Below are 15,797 nucleotides of genomic sequence, written 5' to 3'. Positions count from 1 at the left end.
AGGAAGAGGAGGGGAGGAGGAAGAAATGGAAAAGGAGAAGGAAGAGGAAGAGGTAGAGGTAGAGGAGGGGAGGAGGGGGAGAGGAGAAGGGGGAGGGGAGAAGGAAGAGGAAGAGGTAGAGGAGGGGAGGAGGCAGAGAGGAAGAGGGGGAAAGGAGAAGGAAGAAAAAAGGGGAGGAGGGGAGGGGAGAAGGAAGCGGAAGCGGAAGAGGAGGAGTAGGAGGGGGCAGAGAAAGAGGAGAGGAAGACGATGCGAGTATATCAATAGGTACCACCAAGAATGAGAAAGTAACGGCATTTCCTCATCTCGAGAGCTCCGGTTCGAGGCCCGAGCGCCCCAAGATGGGTGTGAGCTCCCCTCCCGACCTCGGCTTCTTCTACCCACCTAACCGTTCATGTGCTCCTTTGGCGGATGGAGGGGCCTCAAACGGAGGACCGGGTTCGAGTTTGGCTTCCCCACGACCGTCGGACTCTTCCTTTCCCATCATAGGTGTGGGCTCTCCTCGAGATCCCCCTCACCATGTTCCACAACTCCGTGGATGACCAGTACGTCCGACTGCAACCCCTTCAAGCGGCTCACGCTATCGAGTGCCCGGAAAGCTTCCCGTGGCGGAAAAGTATCGCCGGACCTGGGAGACGGCAAAGAGGCACTGGGACAGACTGGGCCCATCTGTCAGCCGCTTTGATCCGCTTTACGGCACCAGGCCGTGGGGCTCTGCCACCTGGTTCGGGACCCACCTGTAACCGCCGATTAACAACACCGCCAACTGGAAGCGCCATCCCGCCTCTTACCGCCTACTATGTGCCTTCCGGGACTTCCACCCTCCCTCACTAAAGCGTTCAGGCCAAAGTCAGCGGCGGGTCCTGCTACCACGGTCTCGCGTGATCCAAAAACGTCCGCTTACCTCCTCTCCGACGTAGGCACCGTTGTCCGCTTAGGACAGTTTGCCTCCTCGTCCTTGGACAAAACGGTGGCCATAAACTACGGCCAGGACACCTTCTTCTCCATCCGGACGTGTTACGGAGCCGCGCATGGACGACGTCTCGCACCACCCAAGCGAAAGGAGTCCTCATCCCGCCTCTACGAGATCTTCTTCGCCGTGATGGCCTACCATCAGACGGAAAACGGGGTCCACATCACGCGCTGGAGTCCCGGATGCGTTTTCAGCCGTCGCAACTGCTGACTCTGTCAACGGTAAGAGGCCGGGAAAGGGAGGAAAACACGGGGTTTGAGGCTGCCCGAGGGAAAATTCCCGCCATATCTGGGGGCAGTGGAGCACCAAAATCACGCCTGGGTAGACTGAATGTTCTAGCACGGGGGTGTCAAACTCGACGTAATAAAGGACAGGCCCGCAAAACGAAAGTGCGGGAGGGCTTTGCTCCCTCCCGCAACTGATTTTTGGGGGTCCCCCTGGGGGTGCTCTAGGAGGCGGTCCAAGCCCAATGGGGCCTCCGAGCACTCCAGGAGACCCCTTCCGAGCTCAAATGGGGCCTTCGGAGTGCTTCCGGGTCAGAGGTCATCTGTCCTGCCCCTGTTGGAGTTGGACTCTGAGGGGGTGGAGATGGAGGGAGCTGACAGGGAGGCGGGAGGGCCCAGTCTGGCTGGGCGTTCAAGAGCCCCCCCACTCTTCATCCTAGGGAAGGCAGGGAGAAAGGGAGAAAGGGAGCAAGGTGGCTGACGGAGAGGCAAGGGCCCGATGCCCTTTCCTTCGCTGCGGCTGGGAGAACAGGATAGAAGTGGGGCCAGCAGTTTCGGAGGTTTCTTTCTCTCAGCCCCGGAACCGGGGAGGGGTGGAGGAGGAGAAAGAGAGAGAGAGAACGAGAAAGAGGGAGAAAGGGAGAAAGAGAGAAAGAGAGGGAGGGAAAGAGAGAGGGGAGGGAAGAAAGAGACAGAAAAAGAGGGAGAAAGAGAGGAGGGAAGGGGAAGAGAAAGAGGGAGAATGAAAGAAATAGGGGGAGGGAAAGAGAGGTGGAGGAGGGAAGGAGAGAGAGAGAGAGAGAGAGGGAGAAAGAGAGAAAAGAGAGGAGGGAGGGAAAGAGAGAGGGAGAGAAAGAGAGAAAGAGGGAGAAAGGGAGAAAAAGAGAAGGGAAGGGAAAGTAAAAAAGAGGGAGAAAGAGAGGGGGGAAAGAGAGAGGGAGGAAGGGAGAAAGAGAGGTTGGGGAAGGAAGGAGAGAGAGAAAGAGGGAGAAAGGGAGAAAGAGAGAGGGAGGGAAAGAGAAGAGAGAGAAATTGAGAAAGAGAGGGGAAGGGGAAGAGAGAGGGAGAGAAAGAGTGAGAAAGGGAGAAAGAGAGAAGGGAAGGGAAAGAGGAAGAGGGGGAAAGAGGGGAGAGGGAAGAGAGAGAGAGACAAGTCACAGAGAGAGAGGGAGGGAAAGAAAGCAATGAGAGAGAGAGAAAGAGGGAAGAGAAGGTGAGGGAAAGAGAGAGAGAGAGAAAGAGGGAGAAAGGGAGAAAGAGAGAGAGAGAGAGACAAGACAGAGAGATGAGAGATCCATGTTTCGCTTTTGTGGGAAACGGGTCCAAATGACTCGGAGTTATTTCAGGTTGCAGAAACAGGCAGCCAAGCTAAGTGCCCGAAGAACACCCCCATCCGTCAGTGGGGAGTCCCGGCGCTTCAGCGAGCAGCACGCCAGATTCGTGTTAGCAGCTCTGCTGGGATTTGAAAGGTCGAGTTTGCTAGTCCCTGAGGTCCAAAGGTTGGGGGAGCCCTGCTCCTTGAGACCGTCCAGGCCCCCAAAACGGCGGGCCTCCAAACGCGTGCCGAGTGGCCGTCCCTTGACTCCGAAGAAGGCGTGTTTCTGAAACCACGCCCTGCTTCGGTGTGGTTTCAGGCGAACCTTCTCCTGGTTCGAAACCCAGTGAAGCCTCCAATGGAAAACGGACTTGTGTGCCCGGATCCAAATGCTCAATTGAAAGAACAGGATAATGGTTTGAAACAGCGGGTAAAAACCGGGATACGTATGACGAGAACCAAAGACAAGATCGACGGCACAGAGTTCCGCTGAACGTCACGGTGAATGCAACGCAAAGCCATTGAAATCTCACCAGCGATGCTCTGTGTGTGGGGATGTGGGCTTTTCCTGGGAGGGGCCACGTGCACTTGCAGATTAAAGATGGCGTCTTCTTCCGTCTCCAAACGCTCAAGGAAATGGAGTCCTGGCTTCCCAGTCGGTAGTGCTTGTTTTGAGGGTGGAGGCTGATGGGTAATAGGTTGGGTGGGTGGGGGGTCAGCTTCCAACAATATACTGGGCATATTTATCAATCCGGCCGCTAGATGGGGCTAGAGAGCAATGACAGTATCTCAAAATTACATGCTGGGCCATGATAAAGAAACGTCATGCTTATAAACATGTAGTTCTCATCGTCCTTATCCCGGTTTCCCCCCGTTTCAACCCTATCCTGTTCTTTCAATCAAGCCTTCAGATCGACGCGCACGATTGGTTTGATCAGAGAGTTTGGCGGCACGCGCAGAGACCCGTTGGTGTCGGCACGCCAGCCCCAGTCTAATGTTCCCGCCTTGGGCGTGCGCGGGTTCCTCCCAGCTGATTTTGGAGGCTGTTTCTCCACCCTTCCGGAGGCTCGAAGGAAACTTCTGGAAATAGCGGAAGTGCCGAAGCAGGCCCGTTTTTTTCAGCCTCCCGAGGCATCCCCTCGAGCCTCCGAGAGGGCTAAAAATGACCTCAAACGGTGCCAAAAAATCAGCGGGGAGGCACGCATGTGTGCAGTGCAGGTAAAAGGGCGGGATGGGGCGCATGGCATTGAGGGTGCTGGAATCCGCGCACAACCATTAAACTACAACTGAAAAGGTTCACCATCGCTGGCTTAGAAGCAGAATCCTGAATGAGAGGAAGCCAACTTGCTCTCCTCTTCTCCACTGTCCTCCCCACTCTCCGTAGGGACTTTCTATCGGAGGCACTGTGGCCACCAAAGCTGAAAAAGGGACGCAGTTTGTTAAAATGATTGGGATGGGGGGAATGGTTGGACCCCCGAAATGATCGATCCATCGATCGATCGATCGAATAGAAAGGAATCGATCTTTCACTCGCTGCCACATTAACCTGCCTGCCTCCTCCCACCCCTGTTCTTGTCTCCGCAGCTGCGAGGATCTTCACTGCTACGGGGATGCCCTTCCTTCTGTGCGGTCTCCTTCTGACCTGGACCACCATGGGGTCTCTGGGACGCCTGATAATCAGGAGAGAGAGAGAGAGATGTAAAGAGATGTAAAGATGTAAAGAGAAAGAAAGAAGGAAAGAAAGAGAAAGGAAGGTAGAAGAAAGATGAAAAGAAAGAAAGGAAGGTAGAAGAAAGACAGATAGAGATAGATAGATAGATAGATAGATAGATAGATAGGTAGATAGGTAGATAGATAGATAGATAGATGGAAAGAAAAAAGAAAGAATGAAAAAAGAAAGATAGAAAGAAAGGAAGGTAGAAGATATAAATAAATAAATAAATAAATAAAGAAAGAAAGAAAGAAAGAAAGAAAGAAAGAAAGAAAGAAAGAAAGAAAGAAAGAAATTCCTTTTCTGGAATCCAAACTGTTGGTTGTGCGGTTTTTTTGCCGTTTCCGCCAACTCCATCGACTTCGCCAACCGGATGTCCCCAGCATTCCACCAACAGGTTCCTTCCAAAACCGGATCTAGGCCCAAACCAGCCGGAGTCCCCTCTTCCGCATAGCGACTAACTTAGTAGACCAGACTTAATAGACTAGGCCCGGAAATACCAGAAGGGGCCTAACGGGCCCTAGTTTTTGGCCCACGAAGCCTACAGAAGCCTGAGGAAGGGCTTCTGAAGGACAAAAACTAGGCCCGGAAATACCGGAAGGGGCCAAATGGGCCTAGTTTTCGCCCATGAAGCCTACAGAAGCCTGAGGAAGGGCTTCTGAAGGACAAAAACTAGGCCGGAAATACCGGAAGGGCCAAACGGGCCTAGTTTTCGCCTGCGAAGCCTACAGAAGCCTGAGTAAGGGCTTCTGAAGGACAAAAACTAGGCCCGGAAATACCGGAAGGGGCTAAACGGGCCTAGTTTTCGGCCTGCGAAGCCTACAGAAGCCTGAGTAAGGGCTTCTGAAGGACAAAAACTAGGCCCAGAAATACCGGAAGGGGCTAAACGGGCCTAGTTTTTGGCCTGCGAAGCCTCCAGAAGCCTGAGGAAGGGCTTCTGAAGGCCAAAAAACTAGGCCTGGAAATACTGGAACGGAAGAAACAAGCCTAGTTTTCGGCCTGCAAAGCCTACAGAAGCCTGAGGCTGGTTTTCTGAAGGCCAAAAACTAGGCCCAGAAATACCGGAAGGGACGAAATGAGCCTAGTTTTTGGCCTGTGAAGCCTACAGAAGCCTGCAGAAGCCTTCCTCGAGGCTCTGGGACGCCGAAAATCAGCTGTGAGGTACAGGGTGGGCAAGCACGCCCATGATATTTTTTTTGGCACAGGAACCCAAAAAAGGTTAGCCACCACCAGAATATGCGTAGACGTGAGGAAAGCATTTCACAGAGTAGACCACTGCCGACTTCTTGGGAAGAAGCCAGAAAGAAAAAGTAGGAGATATAGTACCACCGACCAGACGGATTTGCAACAGCTGGACAAACCGGACTCAACAGGTCATCTAGTCCAACCGCCACCTCAAGCAGGAGACCCGTACGGAAAGTGTCGAATGAAAGCGTGGAAAAGGGACCTCGGAGGTCCTCTAGACCACTGAGCATCATGTTAAGTTTTTCTGCGGCTCCTGCCGCGCCAACAACTGACTCATGTTTGACGGGATCGCCCGCTAGGACTCCAAGTCCATCTCTCGGGGACTGTTTGCGAGGCAGGCTTTTGCCCTTCGGTACTCGTCACTTCTGGTTTTCCCTGCCTAGGTGTAAACCCTTGTTTTGTCTCCGCCTTAATTTTCGTTTTCATTCGATAGTTTAAATCACACACACATAAGTCAGCAATAAATCTACGTAATTATAGTCTATGTACTGTGCTCTCTATTCCATAGCTATAAGAGGAGATAAGTTATGTGTTTTTCAGGATACCATATATTACATATATATTATAAATAAAATATGAATTTAATTTATTAAATTAAATTTTATTTAATTAAATTTACTAGATCTCCATTTCCTGGCCATTTCGAGGTGTCCACAGATACATGGATACATATATATACATGGAAAATATACAAATACACACACACACATGTGGTGGTCTGGCACTTGAAATGAGACGCAGGGAACCGTCTGAGCAAATGCCAGCCCTGAGAGAACCCAGGTACCAGCTTTTATTGAGAAAGCAAATGCAAGTACAAAATCAAAACAATGACCTCAACAGGATGTTACCTCAACAGGGTGATAATATACTGTGGAAAGTCCCATGTGAATATCCAGGCACGAAAGGTCCCATGGGAATGGCTCGGCTGGGTACTATGACCTTTCACCGATATACCTGGTTCCTTCTAAGCTTTGCAGATCAAAACAGGACCAAACACCCATCATAAAGGCAATACTGCCCCATGAGGAGTGTTTGTAAATCCTCAGATCTTATGCAAAACTGTACTGAAGGACTTACAGAATATGATGAATAAGATATATTACCACATTCCCTCCTTTTTTATTTATTCAAAGATAGGGGGTGTTTTAGTGGCATAATACACAGTTCCCTCGCAACTTGGTCTCGTACGCTGAAAAGCTGAGGTACACATTTGAAATAGATTAGGAATACATTGAATACAGCAACATAACATAATAAGTATAATAACAATTATTACAACTAATTGAAGCAATAAACGTAACCATGAGCTGTCAGGAAGCCAATCCCATAGCAAAGCCCAAAATGACTTATTGAAGCCATCTTTTCCTGCTTCGTGTTCAGCTATGCGGTCTTCCATATCATGAACAGTTCTTGTAATATTAGGCTCATAATTATGTATAAAAGCACAACAATGTGAATGAATTAAAGCACAAACTCCTCCTTTGGCAGCTAACATTATGTCTAAAGCATAACGATTTTGTAAAGTAACTTGGCGAATTTCAGACACTTCTTCATTTAACATCTTAATATTCTTAACAGTATCATTAAACATAGCAACAGTAAAATTATTTAAAATATGAATATCTCTATAGTTCATAGCTATTCCCAAAGGTGGGAAAGAGAGTCTGTATAAGGTAACATAGGCAACTCCAATTGACACCGATATTGTCCATAGTCTGAAACAGAAACATTAAACAGGATCAAAGTTGTTGCACAGGCTGGCTGAAGATATAATATCCTTATCAGGTCCCGAGTAAAGAATGTCTTGATCTTTATGCCAGGACCAATATGCTGGAAAATCAAAGGATGCCGCTGATTGCAGATTAATTTAGTCCGATTCCCCAAAGGAACCTGCTGCATACAAGTTGGCAATCTCAGATAAGCAGTCATCTTTTCCCAGCCTTCACAGCGCCGCGCCTGGACTGCCGGCATCAAGAGAATCAGGAACCACAGGTACAGAATCAGGAACCACAGGAACGCCATCCTGCTCCTCCGAAACCTCCTTCACTGGCACCTGCGAAGGCGCTTGTAATGATCAGCCGAACGCATCGACCAGGAACCCAACGAATTTGACCAAGATGTTCTACTGCTGCATAACCACGTCCCCACGTAATCAGCTCAGCGGGAACCCATGCCGGATCCGGAAGGAACCACACCAACACTCGAGGCCTCACTGCATCTGTAGAAGGAGAAGAAAAATGCCTGCTGGCCGCACTCGCAGGGGGTTACCAGACAAATTTAAAAATTTAAAGTATACAAAGCAAGATTTAAATGATCTTGAATTGCCGGAAGCCCCAGGAGCTTCCCTCCTTTTTATTTAATTTAGCTAACATGTTCTTGAGCGTGCCATTATAACGCCTCCACAATAGCTTGTCCTGTGGAATTGTATGGAACCCCAAATTTATGTTCCACGGACCACTGTTTGCAAAACTGATCAAAGACTGTGCTCCGATAAGCCGCACCATTGTCTGTTTTTAAAGTTTGAGGCGTACCAGCAACTGAAAATGTCCTAACGCAATGATTAATGACATGTTTAACCGCTTCACCTCTTTGAGGAGTAGCCATTAGAAATCCTGAATAAGTATCCACAGTCACATGTATATACTTCCAGGGTGCAAATGATGGATATTGAGTAACATCCATTTGCCAAATCATTGAAGGTTTCAACCCCCTGGGGTTGACTCCCATAGGAATAGCTGTGCCCTGCTTTGAACAAGTTGGACATTGTTGAATTATGGCAGCAGCTTCTGCAGCAGTAAGCTTAAATTGATGTGCCAACGCTTTAGCATTTTGATGAAAATAACTATGGCTGTCCCATGGCTGGACAGTGAGAACTGAAGTTACAACACTGTCAGCTTTGGCATTGCCTTGTGATAAAATTCCAGGCAAATTACTATGACTACGAATATGGGCAACAAAACACACATTCACACGCTGCTCCAAACATCCTTGCAACAACAAAAGCAAACGTAGAATATTGGGTGATATTCCAGGAGACAAATAAGAACCTGCTACAAAGGGTAACAAATTATATACATACAATCCTGATTTTGAAAATTTTGAAAAGCCAAAAGTACAGCAGCAAGTTCTGCCTGCTGGGCAGACTTCTGCTCTGATGTCACTTTTGTATGCCAAATTCCAGATTTATCTTTCCAAACACAAGCACCAAAATTTTTTTTTTCCTCCATCAGTAAAGACTGTAGGAGCATCTGATATACTGATTTAGGTCACACCCTGTCCCATTGATCTCTCATTTTGCTGACTTTGACCCCCTCCAGGAGCCCAACATTGCGCTTTAAAATGTCCAGGCTTCCCACAATTGAAACAAGTTCCTTTCTTAGCATTTCCTGCCTGCAGAGCCAGAGCTAAAGTCTCCATGTTAAAAGTCTGACTCCCTATCTTTCTACATGCGTTAATTAAATCGGCGATTTCTCGCTCTCCACTCACAATAAGTGGATTCAGGATCTTTCTGCAATCTGCATTAGCCTGTTCTACCGCTAACTTCAAAAGCAATTCATTCCGGGCGAATTGATTATCAATTTGCCTTTCAATAGCCACTTTCAATCTGCTAATGAAATTTTCATAGGGTTCATTGTTCCCTTGTTTGATGTTAGTAAAGGTCTTCTCACCACCTTTGCCGTCAGGGAGAGCCCCTACGGCTTGTAAAATTAACTGTGGGAGAAGAACGAACCCCTCCTCAGGCATTCCATCTCTCTGTTGTTCTACTGTTATAAAATTACCAGCTCCATAAAGCTGATCTGCGGTAACATTTGCTGTTCCCCTCTGAACTGCCAGCTGTCTCCATTTCTGATCTAACACCAAAAATTGAGCTGGAGTTAGAATCATATTTAACAGAGCTTTCCAGTCATCTGGAATCATTTTATTTCCATAACCAACTGCTTCTAACAATGCCTGAGCATATGGCGATCTAACACCATATTCTTTGACTGCTTGCTTAATTTCCTTTAAAATCCTGAGAGCCAGAGGCTTCCATACTCGCTGCGGATTTAAAGCAGCGTCCACACCAATTTCTACTGGATTAAGTTGAATCTCCACTCCAAATTCTACCAAATCATCTCCTGATAATTCCCCTCTATTTGTTGCTTCTTGAATAGCTGCAGTAACTGCATCTACTTGAACTCTTAAAGGCAAACTCTTATCTTCTGACAAAGTATTTTCAGTGCCTGACAGTCCTCTGGATTTATCTGGAGGTGCTGTCGGCGGCAATAAACGCACCGCATGGTAAGGCGGCAAACCTTCTTCGGGGTGCTAGGAGCGGTTGTTCATGAGTAGCTAACGCATCCATAACCACCCTCCAGGTTAACAAAATTGAAGAAGGGGCACGAGGTTCCTCATGCAAAAATTTCCTATCTTTTCCAGGACTCTACTTTAATACTACCTCCCTCTGGATATGACTGAATATGTTTCCAAACATACTGTAATAAGTCCTCAATTTCTTTCTTTCCTACTTCATGTCCTCTACTATGAACTCCAAACTTAAACCTATTCCAAGTGATTCCTCTCAATTCCCTAATGTGCCCTTTCTGAGCCTTCGAGAAATCTCCCCCCATACTCACGAAAAGAATCTATCTCCGTCCAGCGAAGAAGATGAGGGCCCAGTCGACGTCCGCGACGATGAGTATAGGATGCAGGAAACATATAGCCTTTCAAAGCTATCACGTCGGAACGTATAGCTCTTCCAAACTATCACGTCGGGGTCACCACTTGTGGTGGTCTGGCACTTGAAATGAGACGCAGGGAACCGCCTGAGCAAATGCCAGCCCTGAGAGAACCCAGGTACCAGCTTTTATTGAGAAAGCAAATGCAAGTACAAAATCAAAACAATGACCTCAACAGGATGTTACCTCAACAGGGTGATAATATACTGTGGAAAGTCCCATGAGAATATCCAGGCACGAAAGGTCCCATGGGAATGGCTCGGCTGGGTACTATGACCTTTCACCGATATACCTGGTCCGTTCTAAGCTTTGCAGATCAAAACAGGACCAAACACCCATCATAAAGGCAATACTGCCCCCATGAGGAGTGTTTGTAAATCCCCAGATCTTATGCAAAACTGTACGAAGGACTTACAGAATATGATGAATAAGATATATTACCACACACACACACACACACAAACACACATTTATTTACACACCTACACAAATACTCTCACACTCACACCCACACCCCCACCCCAGCTGGAATCCTTGCTCCCCTTGGGCCAATCCAAGCCCTTGGAACCCTCCAAGGGGTTTTCAGGCTGTTTTTCGGCCATTTTGGGGCTGTTCTTAAGGCCTTCTCAGGCAGTTCTTCAGGCCATTTTCGGGCCATATTCGGGTTGTTTTTGACCTGATAAAAGGCTCAAAATGGGCCTGGAAAAGAAGCCGGAAAACAAGTGGCCCCCTTATCCTTGTATCTTCTATGGATATTCCTGGGTAACTGGCTGCCTCCCCCACCCCAATTCCAGCCCTCTGCTCCAGCAGGAGTTCCTGGCAGAAGGACAGAATCACACGGTGGGCAGGGATCTGAATTTTTCAGTCAGCTTTTGGGGCCTTTTCAGTCAGTTTTTCAGGACAATTTTCGGGTGGTTTTGGGGCAGATCTAGCCTGTAAATAAAGAGCTGTGTTCACTTGGACTGAGTCTCTTGTCTCTATGAGCTCGACCTTCCAAACTTAACAGGGATTTTTTTTGGCCCATTTGCAGTCAATTTTCCAGCTATTTCTCAGGCAGGTTTTTGGGCCTTTGCAGGCAGTTTTAGGGAACATTTGGGGGGAGTTTTGGGGAGTGTTTTTTGGCCCGTTTCCAGGCTGTTTTTGGCCTATTTGCAGGACGTTTTTCAGCCATTTCTCAGGCAGTTTTTCAGGCCTTTTTCAGTCAGCTTTTTGGGCCTGTTCAGTCAGTTTTTCAGGCCATTTTTCAGGCATTTCTCAGGCAGTTTTTCCAGCCATTTCTCAGGCAGTTTTTCTAGCCATTTCTCAGTAAGTTTTTCCGGCCTTTTTCAGGCAGTTTTTCTAGCCATTTCTCAGTCAGTTTTTCTAGCCATTTCTCAGACAGTTTTTGGGCCTTTCAACTAGAAAGAAAGAAAAAGGAAGAAAAAAGGAGGAAGAAAGAGAAAGAAAGAAAGAAAGAAAGAAAGAAAGAAAGAAAGAAAGAAAGAAAGAAAGAAAGAGGGGAATAAAAAGGAAGGAGGGAAAGAAAGGAAGCAGGGAAAGAAAAACTAGAAAGAAAAAAGGAGAAAGATTGAGAAAAGGGGAGTAAAAAGGAAGGAGGGAAAGAAAGAACGAAACTAGAAAGAAAGAAAAAGGAAAAAAAGGAGAGAGAAAGAAACAGAAAGAAAGAAAGAAAGAAAGAAAGAAAGAAAGAAAGAAAGAAAGGAGTAAAAAGGAAAGAAGGAAAGAAAGGAGGGAGGGAAATAAAGAAAAACTAGAAAGCAAACAGAAGAAAAAAAGGAGAAAGAAAGAAAAGAAAGAAACTAGAAATAAAAAGGAAGAAATAAGGAGAAAGAAAGAAAAAGAAAGAAAGAAAGAAAGGGAGGAGGGAAAGAAAGAAACAAAAACTAGAAAGAAAAAGGAAGAAAAAAGGAGAAAGAAAGAAAAAGAAAGAAGGAAAGAAAGAAACTAAAAGAAAGAAAAAGGAAGAAAAAAGGAGAAAGAAAAAAAAGGAAGAAAGAAAGAAAAAGAGAAAGAAAGAAAGAAAGAAAGAAAAGGGGGTAAAAAAGGAAGGAAGGAAAGAAAGGAGCGAGGGAAAGAAAGAAAGGAAGAAAGAAAGAAAGAAAAAGAGAAAGGAATGAAAGAAAGAAAGAAAGAAAGAAAGAACCTCCGGCTCTTCCCACCCTCCCCTCCTCCCCGTTGCTCCTCCGCCCCGCCCCTCCTTTCCCTTCCCGCCTCCACTTTCACTTTCGCCTCCCGGCCAGTCACGTGCTTTCCGCGCATGGCCCAGCCGCGGGCGGGGAGGGGTAAGACACCGCGAGAGAGCGAGAGGAAGGGGCGGGGCCCTCCTCCTTGAGCTGTCAATCTTCTCCCCGCCCTGCCTGCCTGAGCTGCTGCGCGATTCTTCCTCCAATTCTCTCTTTCTTTCTTTCTTTCTTTCTCTTCTCTCTCCTCTTTCTTTCCTTCTCTTTCTCCTGGATCCGGTAGGAAAACTCCTCTCAGGCGGAAATGGGTCGGGGGAGGGCTGGGGGCGAAAGAGGAGGGGGAGAATCCCAGCCCCTCCCCTCCCCCCTCCCCAGGGCTCCTCCGGGCTGCTTAGGGCAGAGCCAGGGGAGGGGAGGGGCGCCCGGAGGAGGGAGGGGTCTTGGGGAGGGGTGGGGTCTTCTCCTCCCCCTCCCCAAAAGAGGAGGGAGGGTCCTGGGGAGCCGGGGAAGGGCAGAGGGAATTTGGTCTGGGGTCTTTCAAGGGATTCTGGGCCTGCCCCTCCCTCCCTCCCTCCGTTTCTTCCTTCCTTCCTTTCTGTCTTTCTCCCCACCCCCTTCCCTTCCCCTTTCTTTCTTTCCTTCTTCTCTCCCCTTTCCTTCCTTTTCTCTCTCACCCTCCTTCCTTCCCTCCCCTTTTTATTCCTCCCTCCCTCACACCCCCTTTCTTTCTCCCTCCCACTTTTCCTTCCTTCCTTCCTCTCCGCTCTCCCCTCCTCCTTCCTCCCCTCTCCCCTTTTCCTTCCTTCCTTCCTCCCTCTCTCACCCTCCTTCCTCCCCCTCCCCTTTCCTCCTTCTCGCTCCTTCTCCTTTCTTTCTCCCCTCCTTTTCCTTCCTTCCTCTCCCTCCTTCCTTCCTCTCCCCTTTCCTTTCCTTTCTTCCTCCCTCTCTCCCCCAACCTCCTCGACCAACACCCCCCTTTCCTTTCCTCCCCTCCTTCCTTCCTTCCTTTCTTGCTCCCTCCCCCTTCGGGGAGGCCAGGGAATTGGGTCTGGGGAGGGGGAGGGTCTCTTCAGGTAGCAGGTGCGAGAGACACATTCAGCTGGGCTCTGGGACTTGCCCCTCCCAAGGGCGCCCGGGGTGGGGGCGGAGGGAGGGGCTTTGGGGTGGGGGTCACCGGGGGAGGCGGTGGGGGGGAAGGCTGGTCTGTGTCCCTGATCCCAGTTGGAAGGGGGGAGCCCTCACCCTCCCCACCCAGGGGAGGGGGTCCTCGGAGCGCAGGTGGATCCACCTGAAATGGAGAGACCCCCCTCGGGAGCCCCCTGACTCAAATCGGACTCCTAATGGAGGGGGGGCGTTTCTGCTTTCTCCCCACAGGGATTTGGAGGAGTGGGAGATCGGAAGTGGCCTTGGAGGAGGGATGGACGCCGAGAGAGGTGAAAGCTCCTGAAGGGAGGAAGGAAGGAAAGGAGGGAGGGAGGGAGGAAGATAGAGAAGGGAGGAAAGAGAGGGAGGCTCGCAGGATGAGAGGAAGGAAGGAAAAAAAGGGAGGAAAGGGGGAGGGGCTGGCAGGATGGGAGGAAGGAAGGGAAAAAAAAGAAAGAAAAGGGAGGGTGGGAGACAGAGGAAGGAAGAAAGGAAGGAAAGAAGGAAAGAGGAAGGAAAAAGAAAGAGAAAGAAAGGCAGAAAGGAAAGAGAAGGGGGAGGGAGGAAGGAAGGAAAGAAGGGAGGAAAAAGGGAGGATGGGAGGAAGGAAGGGAGGATGGAAGGAAGGAGGGAGGGAGGGAGAGAGAAAGGGAGGAAGGCAGAAAGGAAAAAGAAAGAAAAGGAGGGAGCGAGGCATTAATGAAGGAAGGGAGGAAAGAAGGAAAGAAAGAGAAGGAAGGAAAAAGCAAGAGAAAGGAAGGAGGCAGAAAGGAAGAAGGAGAAGGGGAGGAAGGGAGGAAAGGAGGGGAAGAGAAGGGAGGAAAAAGAGGGGGAGGCTGGCAGGATGGAAGGAAAGCAAGAAAGGCTGAAAGGGAGAGAGGGAGGGAAGGAAGGAAGGAAAAGGGGGAGGGAAGGGAGGAAGTGTGGTGGTCTGGCACTTGAAATGAGACGCAGGGAACCGTCTGAGCAATGCCAGCCCCGAGAGAACTCGGTAGCAGTATTTATTTAAGAAAATGCAAGTACAAAATCAAAACAATGACCTCAACCTCAGCAGCATTACCTCAGCAGGGCTGATAAAGTCCCATGTGAATATCTAAACACAGAAAGTCCCACGGGAATGGCTCGGCTGGGTACTGTGAACTCTTACCTACATTCCTGGTCCATCTAAGCTTTGCAGGTCAAAACAGGACCAAAGGTCCATCATAAAGGCACTACTGCCCCCATGAGGAGCGTTTGTAAAATCCCCAGATCTTATGCAAAACTGTACGAAGAACTTTACAGAATATGATGAATATGATATATTACCACAAGGAAGGAAGAAAGGAGGAGAAAGAGGAGGAAGGATCAATAGCGCCCCAGGGCTACAGTGACTGTCAGCATTTCTGTCACCTCGTCTTCCAAACTCCCAGGCGACGGTGCCGAACTCCGGCTGATCCTGGTGGGGAAAAGCGGTGGCGGGAAGAGCGCGACGGCAACACCATCCTCGGCCGGAGGGCATTCAAGTCCATCTTGACAGCCAAGATCACCACCCTGAGGTGCCAAAGGGAGCAGGGCAGCTGGCAGGGCAGGACGATCTCCGTGGTCGACACCCCCGGCCTGTTTGACCATGACGACTACACAGAGGAGGTGCGGCGGGACATCCTGGCTTGCCTTCATCTCTCCTGGCCCGGCCCCCATGCCCTCATCTTGGTCACCCAGGTGGGACGCTTCACCGCCGAAGATGCTGTTGCGGCGCAGTGCGTCTGGGATATCTTTGGGCCCGAGTCCACCAGGCACACCATCATCCTCTTTACCTGCGTGGAGGATTTGGGCGGGGACTCCCTGCAGGAGTACGTCCGAAATACTGACAACCGGAATCTGCGCGACCTGATCCGGAGGTGCGAGGACCGCTTCTACGGGTTCAACAATAAGGCCGCAGGAGCCGAGCGGGAGAGGCAGGTGTCGGAGCTGATGGCAATGGTGCAGAGGACCGTTTTCCAGAATGGTGGGCAATGCTATGTCAACCGGCTGTACCTGGAGCCCAACGTACGGGACAAGCACGTCCGGGAGTTCATCGGCAGAACCGCAGTCATCCAGAAGCATCGTCAACATGCTCTTGCTCTGCACCCTTCCATTCTCGTTCATCTTTTAATGTTGGCGGATGGGCGTTGTCCTGCCTGTAAAATGTCGTTGTCGTGCCGTTGTCCTACCTGAAAAAAGTCGTTGTCATGGCGTTGTCCTACCTGAAAAAAGTTGTTGTCGTGGTGTTTTCCTGCCTGAGAAGAGGACTTGTCGCCGCGCTCCGATAC

General features: G+C 49.2%; 1 protein-coding gene across 1 annotated transcript; it reads left to right on the top strand.

The window, feature by feature from the left end:
* The first annotated feature begins 12,554 nt into the window (after positions 1–12,554).
* On the top strand, positions 12,555–15,791 carry LOC148123731 (GTPase IMAP family member 5-like). Its single transcript, XM_087918959.1, is given in 4 exon segments — positions 12,555–12,645; positions 13,741–13,799; positions 14,919–14,975; positions 14,978–15,791. Coding segments are annotated over 3 exon segments (798 nt in total). The 5' UTR covers positions 12,555–12,645; positions 13,741–13,783; the 3' UTR covers positions 15,703–15,791.
* Positions 15,792–15,797: the final 6 nt, after the last annotated feature.

Source organism: Pseudonaja textilis, unplaced genomic scaffold (genome assembly GCF_049901715.1).
Source record: "Pseudonaja textilis isolate UNSWEBS1 unplaced genomic scaffold, rPseTex1.2 PTEXSCF22, whole genome shotgun sequence".
Taxonomy (NCBI): Eukaryota; Metazoa; Chordata; class Lepidosauria; order Squamata; family Elapidae; genus Pseudonaja; species Pseudonaja textilis.
Note: the sequence above shows the minus strand (reverse complement) of the source record. Positions and strands in the feature narration are given on the sequence as shown.